This window comes from Spinacia oleracea, chromosome 5 (assembly GCF_020520425.1).
Source record: "Spinacia oleracea cultivar Varoflay chromosome 5, BTI_SOV_V1, whole genome shotgun sequence".
NCBI lineage: Eukaryota > Viridiplantae > Streptophyta > Magnoliopsida > Caryophyllales > Amaranthaceae > Spinacia > Spinacia oleracea.
This window is the reverse complement of record NC_079491.1, coordinates 59,030,164-59,048,546: the sequence shown is the minus strand read 5'-3', so window position 1 is coordinate 59,048,546 and position 18,383 is coordinate 59,030,164. Positions and strand designations below refer to the sequence as shown.

At 35.0% G+C, this 18,383-nt stretch overlaps 2 protein-coding genes across 2 annotated transcripts; one reads left to right on the top strand and one right to left on the bottom strand.

Moving 5' to 3' along the window:
• The first annotated feature begins 5,389 nt into the window (after nucleotides 1–5,389).
• LOC110789764 (DNA-binding protein REB1-like) lies at nucleotides 5,390–8,629 on the top strand. Its single transcript, XM_056829680.1, is given in 6 exon segments — nucleotides 5,390–5,491; nucleotides 6,268–6,856; nucleotides 7,014–7,459; nucleotides 7,461–7,538; nucleotides 7,569–8,062; nucleotides 8,064–8,629. Coding segments are annotated over 6 exon segments (2,091 nt in total). The 3' UTR covers nucleotides 8,446–8,629.
• A 61-nt stretch (nucleotides 8,630–8,690) lies between these two features.
• LOC110789774 (uncharacterized) lies at nucleotides 8,691–13,874 on the bottom strand. Its single transcript, XM_021994476.2, has 6 exons — nucleotides 13,471–13,874; nucleotides 11,937–12,089; nucleotides 10,991–11,084; nucleotides 10,800–10,882; nucleotides 10,078–10,231; nucleotides 8,691–9,197 (listed from the first exon to the last, which is right to left on the bottom strand). Exons 1-6 carry the CDS (start codon nucleotides 13,606–13,608, stop codon nucleotides 8,962–8,964), a joined length of 858 nt encoding a protein of 285 aa, XP_021850168.1. The 5' UTR covers nucleotides 13,609–13,874; the 3' UTR covers nucleotides 8,691–8,961.
• Nucleotides 13,875–18,383: the final 4,509 nt, after the last annotated feature.

The following is an 18,383-nucleotide window of genomic DNA, read 5'->3' as shown; positions in this document are numbered from 1 at the left end:
GGCGATTCTAGTTGGTCAATCTTAAGGCGGATCCGGACGTGCTGTGGACTATCTACGGAGGGACGACACTTGGAGTCCTAAAGACTTGTTCTTGTTCGGTACGGGCGCAGCTAGGGAAGGCACGCAACAAAGAGTATGCATCTAAACTATGCTATATGATTATGTGTAAATAATATGTATTCCTGGCTAAATGGTTTTTCCGCATGATTTATGAATTGTCATATGTATCATAACCTAACACTTCTCCCAGGTTCCCTACGAACTCCCTTTTGGTCTCGGTGATGGGATCGAACATCAGAAACTACCGGGGCTCCAATGATACGGAATTGGCCTTCCTAGCCTTGACACTCCGCCTAACTCCCATTTCACAACCAACTGAATCTGACTTTGTCTTCGGCGAACTTGAAATTGCTTGACGTGTTTGACCAGCTCCGGGTGTCGAAGGTTATAGACAAGTATTCCACCAAAACTAACTCGATCTCTCTGGGAAGAACTAGAGGCTGGTCGAGGATTTAATGCTAGGATAGCTAGGATCACTTTCGATGAGTTTTCCGACACCAATTTCGCCATACTCCAGACGAAGAATACCCTCTTCGCTTCCGGGAGAAATATCAGATATGACGCATTGGGGAGGTGGGTAGGATAAATATCGCCTTGATTCTATAGCATTTTCAGATCCAACCATTCCTTCAAAATTGTCAACGGAAAACAAAGCATCTCTCTCAAGAGACTCGGAGTCGCGATTTGAATATGATTAGGTCAGTTTGGTCCCTGCATTATAGCTGCTACCCCAGGGATGTTGTATTTGGTGATTTTTGATGTTTGTAATACATACTTTACTTTATCAAAAAAAATATATAAAAAATAAGGGAAATTCTCTTTGGTAGCACTATACTTTTGCAAATTCTCATTGGTAACAAAACTTTTACCACTTTATCTCAAATAGCATTAGTAATTTAGCATCTCCCCATTCTAACATTATTTTAATAACTTCTTCCAAAATAAATTTATTAAAGTTACTAATACACAAATTCTTATTTACATGGGGTTACAATAAATATTGTACACCAAAGTTAAAGTTAACGTAAAATGTTTAAAAGTTATCCTTATATATGTAAAAGTTCAAAATATGGTTTATAAACCCGGGTGCACAATGCTCATTGTGCACCCTGTTTTACAAAGAACATATAGTTCAAATACAAAGAACATATTATTCATATCCAAAGAACATATAGCCAATGAACATATTGTTCAAATCCATAGAACATATAGTTTAAATATTTCACTAGTACATGTACATTGAAATCGTTCTCAATGTTCATTAGATTTTCAATAAATGTTCAACAGGGTGCACAATGAGCACTGTGCACCCGGGTGTATAATCCAAATTGCTGTAAAAGTTATCTATTTTGTAGCAATAAAAATTTTCATTTTAATAAAAAAAAAAAATCTTCGAATCACTAATAATGTATAAAATTAATCATTTATCCCTTTAAAACGAAAATCTCTCAATTTTTTTAATAATATAAAAATTAGAGAAAACAGGGTAAAAGTTAAAGAAAACTAGGTTAATAATATATGGTTAACTCATTTCTGACCAAAAAAACGCTTAATTAGTGTTCAAATAAAATGATTATGTGAATTTTAGTAACAATACATAACACCTCCCTTAAATAATTCAATCAAAAATCAGAATACCCACCCCCTTAAATAATTCCTCACTTTTTCTCACCTATAATTCATAATTCTCACCCTTAATAATTCATGACAATACTATCTCAATCAAATTAATTCCCACCTCCCTTAATTAATTGGACACTTTTTTAAACCATGCATAATCCATATTTACCTTGCGCTTTGTCATCAGATTAGTTACATGGGTTAAAATTGATGCAGTTGTGTATATTAAGCAAAATCCATGGCAACCTAGCTTGTCAAATTGTTAACATATTGACATATATTCCAATCAATTAGAGAAGTTATCATGTCCCATGTATCTCGTATAAAGGCGGCGTTCGTAACTTCTTTGGGCTATGGCCAACTAAACGTAATTTGAAGAGAAGTAAACCGACGCTAAAGACATATGTGCTAAAGGAGAGACGACTTACCTTGCGAAAATTGAAATTCCACCGTCCGCATCCACAATCGGGATTGAGATTTTAAAGAGATTTAGAGTTTATGGTTTTTCAATGAATAATAATCGTGAAGTTGGTTAGGAGAATTGATAGTAAACATAGGTTCATTTAGTAATTTTACTATACTTAACCATAGCTAGTTAGAAGTATACTAATCAATTAGGTCAAAAATATTAAAATAACTAGCTTTTGATCCCGTTAATAGAACGGGCGTTTTTATAATGGTTGTTCAGCTGTCTTTTAAAGTTTTAATTAGTGATGACTTGTGATTTTTGGTAATATATGAATTAAATAGAGGTGTAATTTGAAGTAATCCGTCACTCCATTTACCCTCCATCCACATCCGACTCATCCGTCATGCATCCGCGGATGAATTGGGTTGGTCGGATGATTAGCGATAGTAATTAAAAGTATAGTCAACTTTATTTATAATATCAATCAATATAAACTAATATGTGTTAATATAGTGGACAATGAATTATAATTTTGACATCTACATTATAAAATAACCGAAAACTAATAATAAAAAATTATTAGGTAATACATACATGATTCTATTAATAATTAAGTAATTGTAGTAAACAAAATTATTAATTTTATCGGATGGATGGATGGATCAAATGATGGATAGGGTGACGGGTTGGATGAAGCTCCACCCGAATCCGACCCGACCCATCACCCGATCCACGCGCCACCCGTTTAACATCAGTGTTTTATCGGGTTTCAACCATATATTCGGTTCGGGTTGTTCGAATATCCGTCGGACTTTGATGAAATTGTCACCCCTAATTTGAAGGTTGAAAAAATATAAAAAATAAATGTTGAGTTAATATTGAATTTTAAAGGGGGTGAAGTGGAAGAGATTAATGTGTATATGGACTATTGATAATTTATGTTGAATAAGGAAGATGAAGTGGAAGAAAAGTTAAAGTTGTAAAACATAGAAACAATAAAATAAAATAAACTAATAATGAATTAATGAATGAAATGAGAGATGACACATGGCTTTCAATAATCTATGGTGACACATGGCTTCCAATAACATATGGTTATCCTTTTTAAATTTTAATACTAGTATTTTGACCCGTGCAATGCACGGGAGCATTTTGTAAAGTTTTATAAGAACTTACATAGTTATATTGCTCGACATACAATAACTTCGATACTATGAAATTTTAAATTATTTATATGCATTCGAAAATTATTGCTTAATGTAAGTTATAAATATATAAATAATTAGAACCACATTATGTATGTGTTAAGGTTATTACAAAGTTAATCTAACAACATTTAGTGAGAACAATCGATCAAAGGTGATGATAATGTAACATATAACCTTACGTCAATAGAAAAACAAACGGTTATTAAAATAATCATAATAAATTGACAAAAATTGATATTTAGCCATACAAAAAATAATAGACATATAAAGTAAAACACATATTACCTTTGAAAATGTGTGATTATATATAGTTGATTTTGCAAGTGATGTAACGAAAATGGTTGTTATTCAATTTATTTATAAGGAGTGCATTGAAGATGAGAGGTTGAGAAATCATCCTGACAGATGTTTAACTTCTTGTGCCTTCTTTTTAGTAAGAACTAATGTTTATTAATGTTATAGTTATGAAATATTAATAACAATTTAACTTAGCTCATTAAGTTATGATTTATTTATTTGTATGAATGTATTTTAGTTATTTTATTTTTTATTTTTTTGAAGGGGAAGTCTTTTGAGTTTTCCCTCTTTAAACACAAGGACATGTACATTAATAATGATGTCTTTTGATTTTTGTCTATTTTAATTTTTCTTTTTCTAAAAGAGAAGATTGATAATGTGAAGACATGTGTCACATTATAACATATGGTTACATGTCACATTCTAAACTATGGTTTCAGTTTTTAAATACTAGGTATAGACTAGGTATAGATTTTATATTAGAGAGATTCTATATTACTAATGCTATTTTAGAGAAAGTGGCAAAAGCGTTGTTACCAATGAGAATTTGCAAAAAATATAATGCTACCAAGGAGAATTTCTCAAAAAATAAAGGGTGCAACTATAAGTTTAGTGTTTTAAAGCATAGATCAATAATAAAACCCATCAAAGTGTAGTAAATGAATATGTAATAATTAGGCAATATGATTGAAATACTTAGACACGTAAATAATGTATTTTATTTAAATCGTGCAATTACACGCATATTATACTAGTAATTTCTAATAATATAAGATCAGACAAAATACATCAAATAAAAATCTATACCTAGTATTTAAAAACTGTAATCATAGGTGATAAAATGACAAGTGTCATCACCTCATCAATCTACCTTTTTTCTACATTTTTTATCATTAAAATAGAGAAAATTCAAAAGACACCCTTATTAAAATAAATAAATTAAATAAATAAATAAACAACTTAAAAGACACACATAACAAAAACGTACAATAAATAATCATAACTTAATAAACTAACTTAAATTATATTAATCAACCAATATTCCATAACAATAACAATAAACACTAATACTTACTTTGTATAAGTTAATAGTCTTTTAAAATTCTTAACTACAAAAAAGAGAAAACGTAACTAAACATCTAATCAAAATAAGCCATTAACCTCTCATCTTCCTTGCACTCCTTATAAATAAATTGAACTATCAACCATTTCATCATATCACCACTCCATCAACTCTATATCAGTATCATTTTCAACAAAAATATCATCATACATTTTCCCGTGGTATGTGTGCGTGTTTTATGTTATGTGTCGTGTGTATCTTCTTTAATTTTCTATGGCCAAATCTCAAATTTCGTCAATGTTTATTATGATTATTTTAATCATCGGTTGTTTTATCATAGATATTAATTATATTGTACAGTATATTATCACGGTTGTTGATTGTTTTCTCTAAATATTATTTAGATTAATTTAGTAATAACCTTAAATGTTATTTATTTATATATTTATATCTTACAATAAACAAAATTTATGCATTTACATAAATAATTTAAAATTCCATAATACCTAAAAATGGTTGTATGTCGAGCAATGTAAGTTATTTAACACTTTATAAATTGCTCTGGTGCATTGCACGGGCCAAATTGCTAGTTAGATTAAAAATTGTGTACTTGTATGCAAGTGATGCATTATAAAAGTAATAAAAAATACTTCGTAGAAAACAAAAGAAAAAAAAAAGAAAAAAAAAAGAAAACGGAAGGGGGAACCGGGAAACATAACGAAGTACTCAGTAATGAACAGATTGCCTGTCAAATCCCAAAGACCAAACCCTAACCTTCCATCACTCTCATCTCCTCTCTTCTCCTCTCTTCTCCTCTCTGCGCGGTTAGAGGTCGTAAGTCGGCGGTCGTAAAATATGCGTGGCAATACCCTCTTTTCTCTCTTGTTGAATTCTTGTGGACCCATAAAATCTATAAACTAATTATCTTATTTGCAATTACCTTTTGCAAATATATTCAATCGAGCTAATTATGTGTCTGAAAATTCACCAGGTTAGGTTCAAGTTTTGAATTTCTTATTAATCATTGACGGTTTGATTTTTTGGAATCAATAGAAAAGTATTGGTGTAATTATGTAAATGTAACCACTGTTTATTAAATGGAGAGTTGTTCATTCATTAGATTTTGCATTTTCCTGTTGATGCCCTGACTGCAAAGTGTTTGATCAATTGTCTTAGTTTAAGATTCGTTTTTACTGTTAATGAGTAATGATACAATGCATATAGTTGTAATTGTGTGGATTAATATGCTAATGTTTGAAATCCGATTATCTTCCGAATATACTCCAATGTCAGGAGATAAGAATGACATATACCCCTCACATAGATTGAGAAATGGGGAGAAGGTGGGATTGATTCAACTACTATAAATAGTTGTTTAGCACTTTTAATAATTATCAAGTATTAAGGCATTATGACAAATATTATCAACGAAGGGCTTATGAATGTGACTTCTGCTTTTCTAGTTTCCATACTGTCTCTATGTTTGAACTTTGAATCTGATAGTCTTAGTGCAACTATGTGTGATGGGCATTCAAAGAATTATTTTTTGTGCTTACCTTATGTATTGTGTTTTACTGTTTTTGTTTCCCCAGATCTTGATATCTTTATAGGAGACTGTTGCTGAACTGACTAATATGAGTGATGAAGGGGATGTCTCTACTGGTGGGGAGAAGAAACATAAGAAAAGGAAGAGCAGTGATTTAGGAGGAGAAGACGGTAGTGTACAATTAGCTGATGAAAGTCGTCCGAATAAGAAGATGAAAATGCAGGTTTTAGGTGATACTCCTAGGGGAGTTCCGGATGTAGACTTTCGTGCAGATACATATAGAAGTTCCAGGAAGGAGAAGAGAAAGAAGGTGAGCGGAGTAGATGTAGATACACTTGGAGATGATTACAAAAGTAAGGGGAAAATGAAGAAGGGTAAGTCTGGAGATAGGGGAGAGGCTTCTAAGGTTTCAGAAGCGTCAGTTGAGACTGTAAATGAGGAGTATTCAGACCGGGAAGTTAGTAAATTAGGTAGGAGTAGAAAGGAGGAAAACCGTGTTAAGAAAAATGAAATAGATACTATGGATCGTAAAGAGGATAGTGTTTTGCAATCTAGTACTGGAGTTGCTAATGATATTGAGATGCTAAAGGGAGGAGAGGTGCCTTCTAGAGAAGAAGGGCATGTGAAGATGAAGAAGAAAACAAAATCAGAAGGTACAAATAAGTCCAATGAAAATGTTGGTGATGCTAGTTTTGTTGACAAACAGATTGACCATAAGGTTACAGAGAACAAGAAGCAAAAGCATGTAAAGGACTCTAGGAGATGGATATTTGAGTAAAGAACTTTTGGAAAACAACCATGTGAATGCAGCCAATAGTGGTGAAGACAGTCAACTTGGACGCAATGGTAGCAATGAGCGGGTGAAAAAGAAGAAGAGTAAATCAGAAAAATGCAAAGATGCTGAATTTGCTGTTGCTTCAGAAATCATGAATATCAAAGGAAGTATTCGTGATACTAATTTGATTGAATATCAATTGCACGATGAGGTAATTGAAAAAGTCCACCCTGTGAAAGACAAGAAGACAAAAAGGAAAAATAAGGATGATCCGGGAGCTGGTGTTTTAGATAAAGAACTTGGGAAGAGTATCTGTAGGGCGTCTGTCGACGACAATGAAAAATGTAGGGATAAAGGCAGTAAAAAGAAGGAAAGATCTCAGGGGTGTAATACTGAAGGGGATGCAAATGCTGGTTCATTTGAGAACAACGTGAGGAATGAAAGTACTAAGCCTTCTGAAAATACCAACAACCACAAGAAATAAAAAAAAAGTAAAGTTTTCTGAGAATGTTGAAGTTTTCCCCCTTTCTGATGTGTCAAGCAAGGGGAAGAAGAAAAAGGTTGTAGATAGAAGTGAGGAGAAGAAAAAGGTAGAAGATGGAAGTGAGGAGAAGACAAATGTCGATAATGGATTAATACAAGGTAAGCGATTCTCCAAAGAGGAAGATGAGATCATCCAAAATGCTGTATATAAGTTCATAGAAGACCGGCAGCTGGGGGAAGAGGGTGTAGAAATGGTCATGAACTCTAGGTTGCACCGAGAATTAAGAGGCTGTTGGAAAGAAATTGGGGAATGTTTGCCTTGCAGACCTTATGTGTCTGTCTACTACCGGGCTCATATACTTTTTCAACGAAGTGAGGATCCTAAATGGACCGAAGAAGAGGTCGAACTAGTCAAGAAATTCCATGAAAAGCACGGTCCAGATTGGAAAACATTGAGTGTTGAACTTGGTAAACATCGATTTCACGTAAAAGATGCATGGCGGAGGATAAGGTTGCCCAATAGTAAGAAGGGAAACTGGTCCCAAGATGAGTACCAGAATTTATTTAATCTTGTCAACATGGATTTGAGCATGAAAGCATTTACAGCTACGAGATAACATATGTTGGGAGGCAATTAGTGATCAGCTCACAACTCGAAGTAATGCTCTTTGTTGTATGAAATGGTACAATTCATTAACATCTCCTATGATAGCTGAAGGAAAGTGGGCTAATGTTGATGATTATAGGATGTTGATTGCACTTGTTGATCTTGATGAAGCTTGTGAAGACGATGTGGATTGGGATAATCTTCTGGAACATAGGTCTGGTGATGTTTGCCGTAAGCGTTGGAATCAAATGACACGCCATATTGGTGAGTATGGTACCAAAACTTTCATCGAGCAAGTTGAAGTTCTTTCCCAGAGATACTGCCCAAGTTTATTAGAAGCAAGAGAATCTTATGACAACAGACCTCCTGTTGATTGAAGCAAGGTGTTCTGTCTGAGAAATTCAAGAGATCTTCATGTTTGTTTTTGTATTTTTTTTCGGTTTCTTTGTGGAATTCACAGGAGACATTTTGATAAATTAAGTTGCTATCATATACTTAGGCTGTATTATTAAGGAAGTTTACCTATTTGTAAATTTTTGGGTCAAAACTATAGCTTCTCATGTCACATCTGATATGGATGATTAATATTACATGATCTTGACAGCAATATCATACAGGATAATGTTAGAAAAGCTCATGTTGAGGAGCATAATATTTTTGACATCAGAAAAATTCCACTAATACATTCAGTATTTTTTGACAGCAGTACTATAATACAGAGTATACATAAATGAAATGACAAAAAAAATCATCTGTCATCAGTTATCAGAACTATTTGTAACGCTAAAGAGTTCAGAATGAATAAAAATCAGTGGTGAACCACTTGAATCTCTATCAAGATGAAAACGGCAAGCAGATCACTAGAATTGTCAATGAAACCCAAGACGATAACATCACCAAGGAATTTCTTGACCATCCCAAGCGAAAAACTTGCCATTGTCATGAATCTTGGCACCATCAATGATGCTCAAAAGCTTGCTTACAGAAAACTCTCTGGTGAAAAGTTTATCTTGAGGGACATTTCTCTGAAAAGGCCGAGACAAATCCGTGTCAACTGTGCCAGGATGCAACAAAAGGCAAATAACTGGATCCTTTTTACGAGCCAATTCCACCGAAACTGTTTTTGTCACTGCAGTTGCAAGAAGCAAAGGCATATTACTGTGAACAGAACCAATGGTTTGATGAGGAAAAAGAATAAACGACTGCACTTTGGCAAAGGTCCAATCCTAGTGTTTTTTTCATACACTAATTTATATTGCCTTGGTTTTAAAACAACAATTATGTATGTTAATTTTCAGCCTTTGAAATAACAAACCTTCAGAAAAATAAATATCTAGAGATAATAAATGTTCCACAAGAGCAAGAAAACGAATTTCTAGTATAAATCACATCACCAGGTCATTATGAAAAGGATAGATAACATTGTTCCTGTTCTCAGCAGGGAAAGATAACATGAACAGTAAAGATGACAAGAACTAGGTTTCGTTTTAGTGAGGATAAGCAGATAATTGTTGTCATTTTAGCAAATATCTGATGTACTTTGCTTATATTGGACAGTTGAAATAATTTTGAGCACAAAATTGAGCTGTGTTTTTTCGGAAAGAATCTAGTCTCTCATAGGAGAACACTCTCTTCCTGTTATAGTATCACTTGCATATCAAATTATAGTATCACTTGCTAAGAGAAGCTAAACGAAAGAGGTGTCAAGTACTTTGTAAACACTCTCTTCCTGTTAAGAAATTTCTGCTCCATTTCTTTCTCCATGGTATTCTAGCAGGGCAATTTTGGCTTACGATAATTTTCTACACACTGATACAAGAGGTAAACTAAATAATTCTTTATGTATGTGTATATGTTTATATGAAGATTAACAGAATGCAGTCACAAGCTCTAATAAAATCTGATGCCTGAAATTAGTTGTCTTATTCAGCCCGCAAGCAAAAAAGTTCTCAATCACCATAAATTCTTACTCTTCAAAATAAAATAAAATAAAATAAAATAATACTTACACTGATTTAATGCTGTCTTTGAAGCTCGATATGAATGCCACCCCCCTAGGTTATTGTCACCAATAGATCCAACTCTGGCACTCAAATTTGCTACAACTGCAGCGTCCCTCATAGTCCCTTTTCCCCCTCCCTCCTTTAATAGGGGCCACATGTGCTGAACAAAAATGGAGTACAAGCAGACTTTAAGCAATTGTTTGTTTTACAAAAGAGCAAGATCTTACACTCGTGTCAACAGAGAGCACAAAATGGAGGGTACAGTAATTCAACACAGATTTTTTTTTTATTCGGTCAAATTCAACAGAGACTATACATAAAACATGTATTTTGTATTGGAATTAAACAATTGCCGCATTGGTATCAACCTAGTCTCAATGGTAGGAAACCAAAAGTCCAACGTTACCAAAATTATACTCCGTATTCTTGTTAAATAGAAGTAGAAATATCTTCTTGAATTGCTGGCTTGGTTTGCACTAACTAAGTTCAGATGATAGGTAAATACAGGTAAAGGAATAGAACATAATAAAATCCACATATTGGATTCTGCTAGAGGCAGGGGGAAATCCAAAAGTAAACATCCCTTCCCCTAACCAGGGATAACTAGCAACAGTTGCAGCTATACGAGAATTACATAGTGTTGGAAGTTCTTGTTGGGAAATACAAAAGAAAAGAGTGTAAATATGTGAAAAGTGTTTATTGTCCCACATTATAAATGGAATGTATACCTTGATCATTAGCAGAGGACCCACAGCATTAACCTCATATGTAAGCATCAAGGCAGACTTCTGTACTTTAGCCAATGTCGTTTCTACATTGGGAATGAAACCAGTAAAAACACTTTCTTTTGCTAATTCATGCTCTCAAATTCCTACATTATCATTCAATTCAAAATGCAGTATAAGTGTATAAGGAATACCTGGATGTAACAAATTAGGTATAGACAGAATTCCAGATGTATTGACGAGGAGATTCAGATAACCATATGTTTCTCTCACAGAAGTCGTGGCCGCCTGAATTATTATCAATGAGTATTTTTCCATTTCAATTAGCACCAGCTATAAATGTCATTTTCACCAAATCTAAACAATAAACAGCGGTAGAACCTCAAAATGGGAAGGGACTAATTATGTCAGGTTCTATTTCTACACAATGAAGCAAAGAGTAATACTTCCACTTTTAATAAGAGAATAAAAATCTGAAATGAAGTTCATTATGTCCATCCATCTTATCAAAACAAACCATATCAGATTCAGTTATCAGCCTTTACAAAGTAAAATAGTAAAATTCAAGTCATCAGCTTCCTAAAGTAACACCTCAGATAGAAGTATAGAACTCGCAGAAGGAAGCAAATGACATGCATCTAATGATTCGGAAAAAAAATATTAAGCAAAAAAACAGGAATATCACCTCCAATAACATGAACTTTGAACCATCTACAATCAGTGACACAAACTTGAAATATAAAATCAGCACAAAGTTGGCTACTTCCTAGTTCCTACACCTAGCAGCATGGGCGCATGGCAATTATCAGATGGTATGGCATTATGTCAAGCCTCAAGATTGTTCTTGGATGTAGATAAGGGTAACTTTTGTGATGTTCGGTCATTGGGTTTACAAAGTGGGAAACTTTGTGCTGTTTTCATCATAGTGCCAAGTGTCAACTTCGTATTACTGATTGTTAATTATGGACAGCCAAAATGGTTTAGGTCATTGGAGGCAATTTTAAAAAGTAACTCCAAAACTTGACACAAGTATTACATAAAAAGGTGCTCAAATTTGAGAAAGGCTGACTAATGCTGACAACCATGGAGAGGCTGGGGAAGGGGAGCTTCAGGAAATATTAACTAGCAGGCAATTCAAACCTCAATGGTATTTTCATCAGTCACGTCGATCTTCAGAAGGTTAAGTCGATCAGAAAATTGGTTTTTTAGCTCCAGCAGTCCAGTAGATTGATCTGGATTCCGACATGTAGCAAGAACATGCCCTTTCTTATCCCTAACCAGGAGCTGTTTTACCTGTAAAGTCAATCATGGGACCAGTGAAGTGAGGCAATACAATGTGAATTATAAGCAAATCCATCACACCATAGAGGAATCTGCAAACTAAAATTTATAGTTATGCATACAAAGAAGAAAAATAAGAATACAGATGGTAACACTGTAACAGTAATAGCAAAAATATTTTAGGGAAGCACATTGAGGATTTGGATTGAATTTCTACAAGATATCAAAATACTAAAACTTTGTAGTCTGTGACACTTTGAAGTTTAATTGAGTCATAAAGTAGTTTCATCATGAGAGAGTGAACCAGTAAATAATATTCCTTTTGTTTCTCTTGGATTTTGTTGTTAGACTTCCTTGCTTTCTTCACCGCAAACTAGTTCATATGATGATGATATCTGGGAAGTCTGGAATCTTTAGGGCTGAAAGTAGTGTGGTCAATTTACCAGTGCTCTTAATTAGTCTATTACACTAGTATCTTACTCATCTAGTTTCTTTCAGAGCTTAAACATTCATTTTCAGTTGCCTAGCAAGGCTTGCTCTTGAATGGTGGAAGTCAGTTTCATTATCTTCTTCTGACTTCTCAGATCAGGATATTGCTACATGTATCGTACACAAAACAGGGTAAATTTCTCAAAACCTTCAGATTTTACAGAAACAGGACAAAGCTAGTTAGATACACCACTCAATCAACACAAGAATCTCCTTAACACTAGTTAAATATTCATTAAGAAAAATGCACTAACTCGCAACAGTATCAGGAATTCACTAGAAACTTTCGTATTAGTATTCAACAAATAGATTCTTTTCCGGTGTATATGTAACCGTGAAAGCAATCATGTACACAGGATTTGATCCCTGTCATTGCCTCATTGGTACCACCTCAATGACGGAAAAGGCTACATGTAGACCCTAGTGTACAAGATTCTCTTGTATAACACCATTAATTTGTTGACACATCATCAAAAACACTAAAAAATGAGAATGAAAGACAATAAATATGTCATTTCAACCAATAGAAAACATGATGCCTTGTACACTAGGTGTACATGTAGTAGGATCCCTCGATGACTTAACAGAAATAGCAACAACCATAGAATTCAGTAATTCACCAATGAGGTTTTTTTTTTTTTTTTGGAGAACAATTTACCAATGAAGTCTTACGGTCTTACCGAGTGATTAACACTGATATAGTAGGGTCTGTCTGTGTACAATACATGTCAGATTTGAATTATCCGCCCCCATTTGTAATTTGTTCAACAATCACATAATTCAATAAAACAAATAACAAATTGAAACCCTCCTAGAGCTCCTAAAATTCACAAACATGATTAAAAGGCAGGAAAATTCAGGAAGTTGCATTTTAAGTATCAAATAAAGTAAGGAAATTACATACAAATTCAAGACCAATGCCTCTTGAAGCTCCTTGAACCAATGATACTGATGCTTCCCGGTTGAAAGAAGCGGTGGAGTAAAAAAGCGTCGGTATAATTTTTCTAGAAATAATTAAATTAAATTGCTTCATCTTCATCATAGCTTCGTGAAATACAATTTCTACCTTCAAATTAATTTTAATTTTTTTCTGGGTATGATTTTGTTTAAATTTATTGCGCAAATGAAGGGGAGACGAGAAAACCCAGATGACAAATTGAAATTGTAGATAAAGATGGGATGAATTATCACGATGAAAAAGTGCAAATTAATGGGGAGATATAAATTCTTAAGAACAAGGGAAATGGTAATGTATTAATGTAGAAAGTAAGGCATGGTAGTTAGAGGTTGTAGTTAGAGGTTGTGGTTAAGGATGTTAATATGGTTATAGTTAGATTCAAATCAGTGAATGATAAAAAAAAATGGGGATTTTTAATCGTCGCCCTATTTCGTTAAAATCGCCCCAATTTTTTGTGTGAAAGTATATTTTTGCCCTTTAAATTCATTTCACCCCTCCTCCTTTTTCACCACCCATCTCTTCCCTTCACCCATCTCTGTATTTCACCACCACCACCACCACCCCTTCGCTCATCCCTACCACCCACCACCAACGTCGTACGCCGACATTTACACACACCACCACCCCTTCGGTCATCCCTACCAGGCCGACATCCCCTTCAGTCATCCCTCCCCCCTTTACCTCCTTCACTGACGCCGGCACCACCACACCACAATTAACAAATTATATTCTAACTTCGAATAACTTTACGTTAAAAAATAAAAAAATAATAAAAAAATTGAATTTCAGATAAACTTCCCGCGCACGGACTTTGCATGAATGACATGGGAATGGCGCACAGACTTTGCATGGTAGACATGGAAGTGGCGCACGGAATTGCATGGCTTCCATGTTCACGGCGCAAATTATGTGCGCTAGTTCCATGTTATTCATGCACAGATTTTCGTACTTTTCGAAGTATGTACATAATATGAATGACTTAGAACTGAGTGTTTCCATGGATTTCGTCATGTATACTAGAATACGATCTGTATCACTATACAACATGGTTTTCGAGAGCATCTCCGGACACATGAATCCAAAAGCATTGGCGAGTTTATCATCTTCATCACACAACTCATATAAAGCCCTATATAGCTTAATAACGTTAAGATATTTGAAAAAATAAAATTTAAGGAGAGAAAATTAATTTTGGTAACTTACATCATAAAAACTTGCAATATTAATATATTGAGCCATGCTCATGAGAGAAGTTGATCGATGTCTTCAACGGTGATAGTAATTTCACGGTCGTTTTCCAAATTGAATGCCCTTTTACTATCTTGCAACTTAATATCCTCCCCTTCTTTTAATTTAGACACAATAGTTTTCAATAAATTGCACCTAGCACTCAAATTTGGCAAGTTATAATTGGCAAGAAAATGTTTCTTTGGTTTAGTGTTGGACCCTTTTTGTCTCGCGTCCACTTCCAACCACTATCTCTTTTCCTTTAGGCTCTTTCCTTGTAGCCTCTTTCCCTTTAGGCTCTTTGCTCGTAGCCTTTTTCCCTTTAGGCTCTTTGCTTGTAGGCTCGTTTATCTGAGTTATGAATTCCAAATAACCATATACATATTAGTGAACATACATGCATGATAGAATATTTTTGAGTCAGCTTTGAATGCATAATGATATGTTACCTCATCATTTGCAAGCGAAACCAAATGCTTTGGCCGATGAGTGAAAGTACCATGAGCTTGTCCAAGTTTCTTTATATATTAAGAAGGCATGGGGACTGAAGTTTGTTTATACGCGGGATTAATTTCATCAACTCTCACCTTCACATTATCGGGATTGAGGTTCTTGTTGTTGCCTTAAGTGCAGTCTGCTTTCCGGTTCACCCTGCAGTGATGATTCATCCCGAGTCAGTTTAAGAACAGAAGCAGCTATATGCCATATTATCATGCCATCATTAAGACTTCTTCACGAGTTCACATCTCACATTTGCCAAGAACTGAACTAATTATAACAAAATTGATCAGTTCTGAAAAGAAAAGACTGAACTAATCAAGAACTAATCACTGATTAGTTTTGATCTAATCAGTTCTGAACAGAACAAACTGAACTGATCAGAACTGAAGTGATCAGATCATAGCTAACCAGAACATAACAATTCAGTTCTGATCAGTTCTGAATTAATTAGTTCTGATCTGATCAGTTCTAATCTGAACTTAAAGAACTGATCAGATCAGAACTAATTAGTTCTGAACTGAACTGATCAGATCAGAACTAATTAGTTCTGAACTGATTAGATCAGATCAAAACTAATTAGTTTTGAACTGATCAGATCATAACAAATTAGTTCAGAACTGATTAGAACTGAACAATTCAGTTCTGATTAGTTCTGATCTGATCAGTTATGAACATTTCATTTCAGATTAGAACTGATCAGAACTGAACTGGTCAGATCATAACTAAATAGTTCAGAACTGTATGTACTTTATGATATCAGAAAATCAATCCAGCATCAACACATTAGAAGAAATAGGAACAAATGAAATAGAAAAAGAGTATGTGAAATAAATACTACTACGTACATTTTATAGACTTTGTATGAAAGATTTCATGGCACCAAATTAAATTCCACTAACAACGTGAAGTTTAGGAATGAGTTTCGTAATCATGCAACATATCAATGAGAAGAAGCTGAAGAACATAAAATATTGAATAACACAACTATATGTTAAAGTGATGGTGAATTGACGATATACTGTAAATGTATGAGGCTAATCTTATGGATACTATTCCAAATTGCTATATGCAATTTTGTTTATTCTAGGTTTTCATAATTAAACATTTAACTTTCGACATGGCAAACCAACTGAAGTTTCATCCATGGGTACATTTAGCCACCCTGGTGTAGGCTCCTCAACCACAACCTGGTGTTCAACCAATCTAGAGTACATACCCTTACCCACATTTAGGCCCGGTGCTACTAATTTTTCTCTAATTCATCAAACATTTTCATATGGCTCAAAATTTTTCTCCCCTTCCTCCGGCTCTTATCTATATTGTCCAAACCCTCCGCCCCACCATCTGTCACACGTATTTGTAGACACCTACTTTTGTCCCCATTCCCGAAAGGGAAAGGTTCGATGATGAAGACGTAAAAACTCCACTTGACAACGCGTCTCCTATAAAATAAACGAATTTCGATTCCCCATTTCATTTCACCCGAAACCTGCTATTTATGGAAACCTGCTAAAAATAGTAACTGCCGTAAAAGGTAGCTTCTAAAAGTGGCAAATCATAAAGAATAGAAACCTGTCAGAATTAGGTGTTGCATTCCAACATAAATCCTAATTGAGATAGAAAACTGCGAGAATCCTATTCCTAATAGGATTCAGAAATAAGAGTTACGTATTAATTAAGATCCTAACGAGCCTAGAGTTCGTAACGGGCCCAGACGCATTCCGTCATAAAATTGATACGCGCTAAAAGACTCGAATTAATCTCAAACTCTACGGATTTCAGGAATCCGAATCTGACCAAAGAATTCTGCCAGACCCTATTTTCAACGCCCAGCCCTGGGCGCCGAAAATTCCAGCGCCCAGAGCTGGGCGCCGAAAGTACCTGGGACGGATTCTTTTCCTAATCCGTTTCGTATTCAAATTCCTGAAAAACTATATTTCTACGCCACTTTTTCCTATAAATAGACCCCTAAATTCGACGTGAAGGAACACACAACAACAACACATAATCATATTCTGAGTATTGACTCTAAACCCCTTAGCCTAAGCCTCTCGCTGCGAAATTGTTCACGCGTTCTGTCGCAATCGATCCATAAATCGAACAGAACGTATCCTGTCCCATAATTGAGATTCGTTAAATAAAAAGGAGAAATAGCAAAGTCAAAGTGGTTAGTTTTCTGAGAACCGTGACGCACCTCTCAAGGGTGCGTCGTAATGTGCCCCTTCTCGATGATTTAATTGCTTTCCTCGCCCTTTTTATGAACTGTTAAACTAACTAAATCTGATTGTTCTATCACGCCTAACAAATATAATATTTTTGGGAAATTGGATTATCATGCTAGGTCCCTTAATGTTATTTAAATCAGATAATCACGATCGAATTAGTATTATATGCTGCATATTGCTAAAATCAATTCAGATTAGTTTAATAGTTAACGCATGTCCCTTCAATTATTTATGCTGAGCTAGTAAGGATATCCTGCCTCTGGAGTTATCGACGAGAGAAGTACTCCTCTCGGTAGTTACAGTCCCCCGAACCCTCAATCTCTACCTTGCGGGTGTATATTGAGAGATCCCCACACCAGGGATCACAAGGGAACCTACGGCCGTCGTGGTCAAACATAATTGCACTCCCTTTATGTCACGATAACCGGGTTTTTTCAGTTTTTCTCATTGTCGTTAAAAACTGAATGGCGACTCCTATATTACTAGTCAATTGGGTGTATACTCACAGCAAATCCAATTACACTTGATTGAATAAAAAAGAATCGTCACACCCACGAGGGACGAGGTCACGCATTAGCCTCGCACTTTTCCGACCCCCTCACAGTGGCGACTCCACTGGGGATAGTGAAGGAAATACTCGTGCTTGTAGGTAATCAAAATAGCCGAAGGGTGAAACGATCCTACCCCGCGTTTATTTCCCCATCAAGTTGGGACGACCTGAAAATCAGCATATTAATGTGAACGGGCAGAACCGCATAACGAATCTCGGCTCCCTCGGGAGTTGGGACTAAGGATACCTTTTTTCGCCAATAGGGGGGTGCATACGCCGCGCATGTTGCCCACTCGGTACTTGTGCAGGTAGTACACCTATCCCGAACCCAATCGCTCGCTCATTAGGTCCCTCTC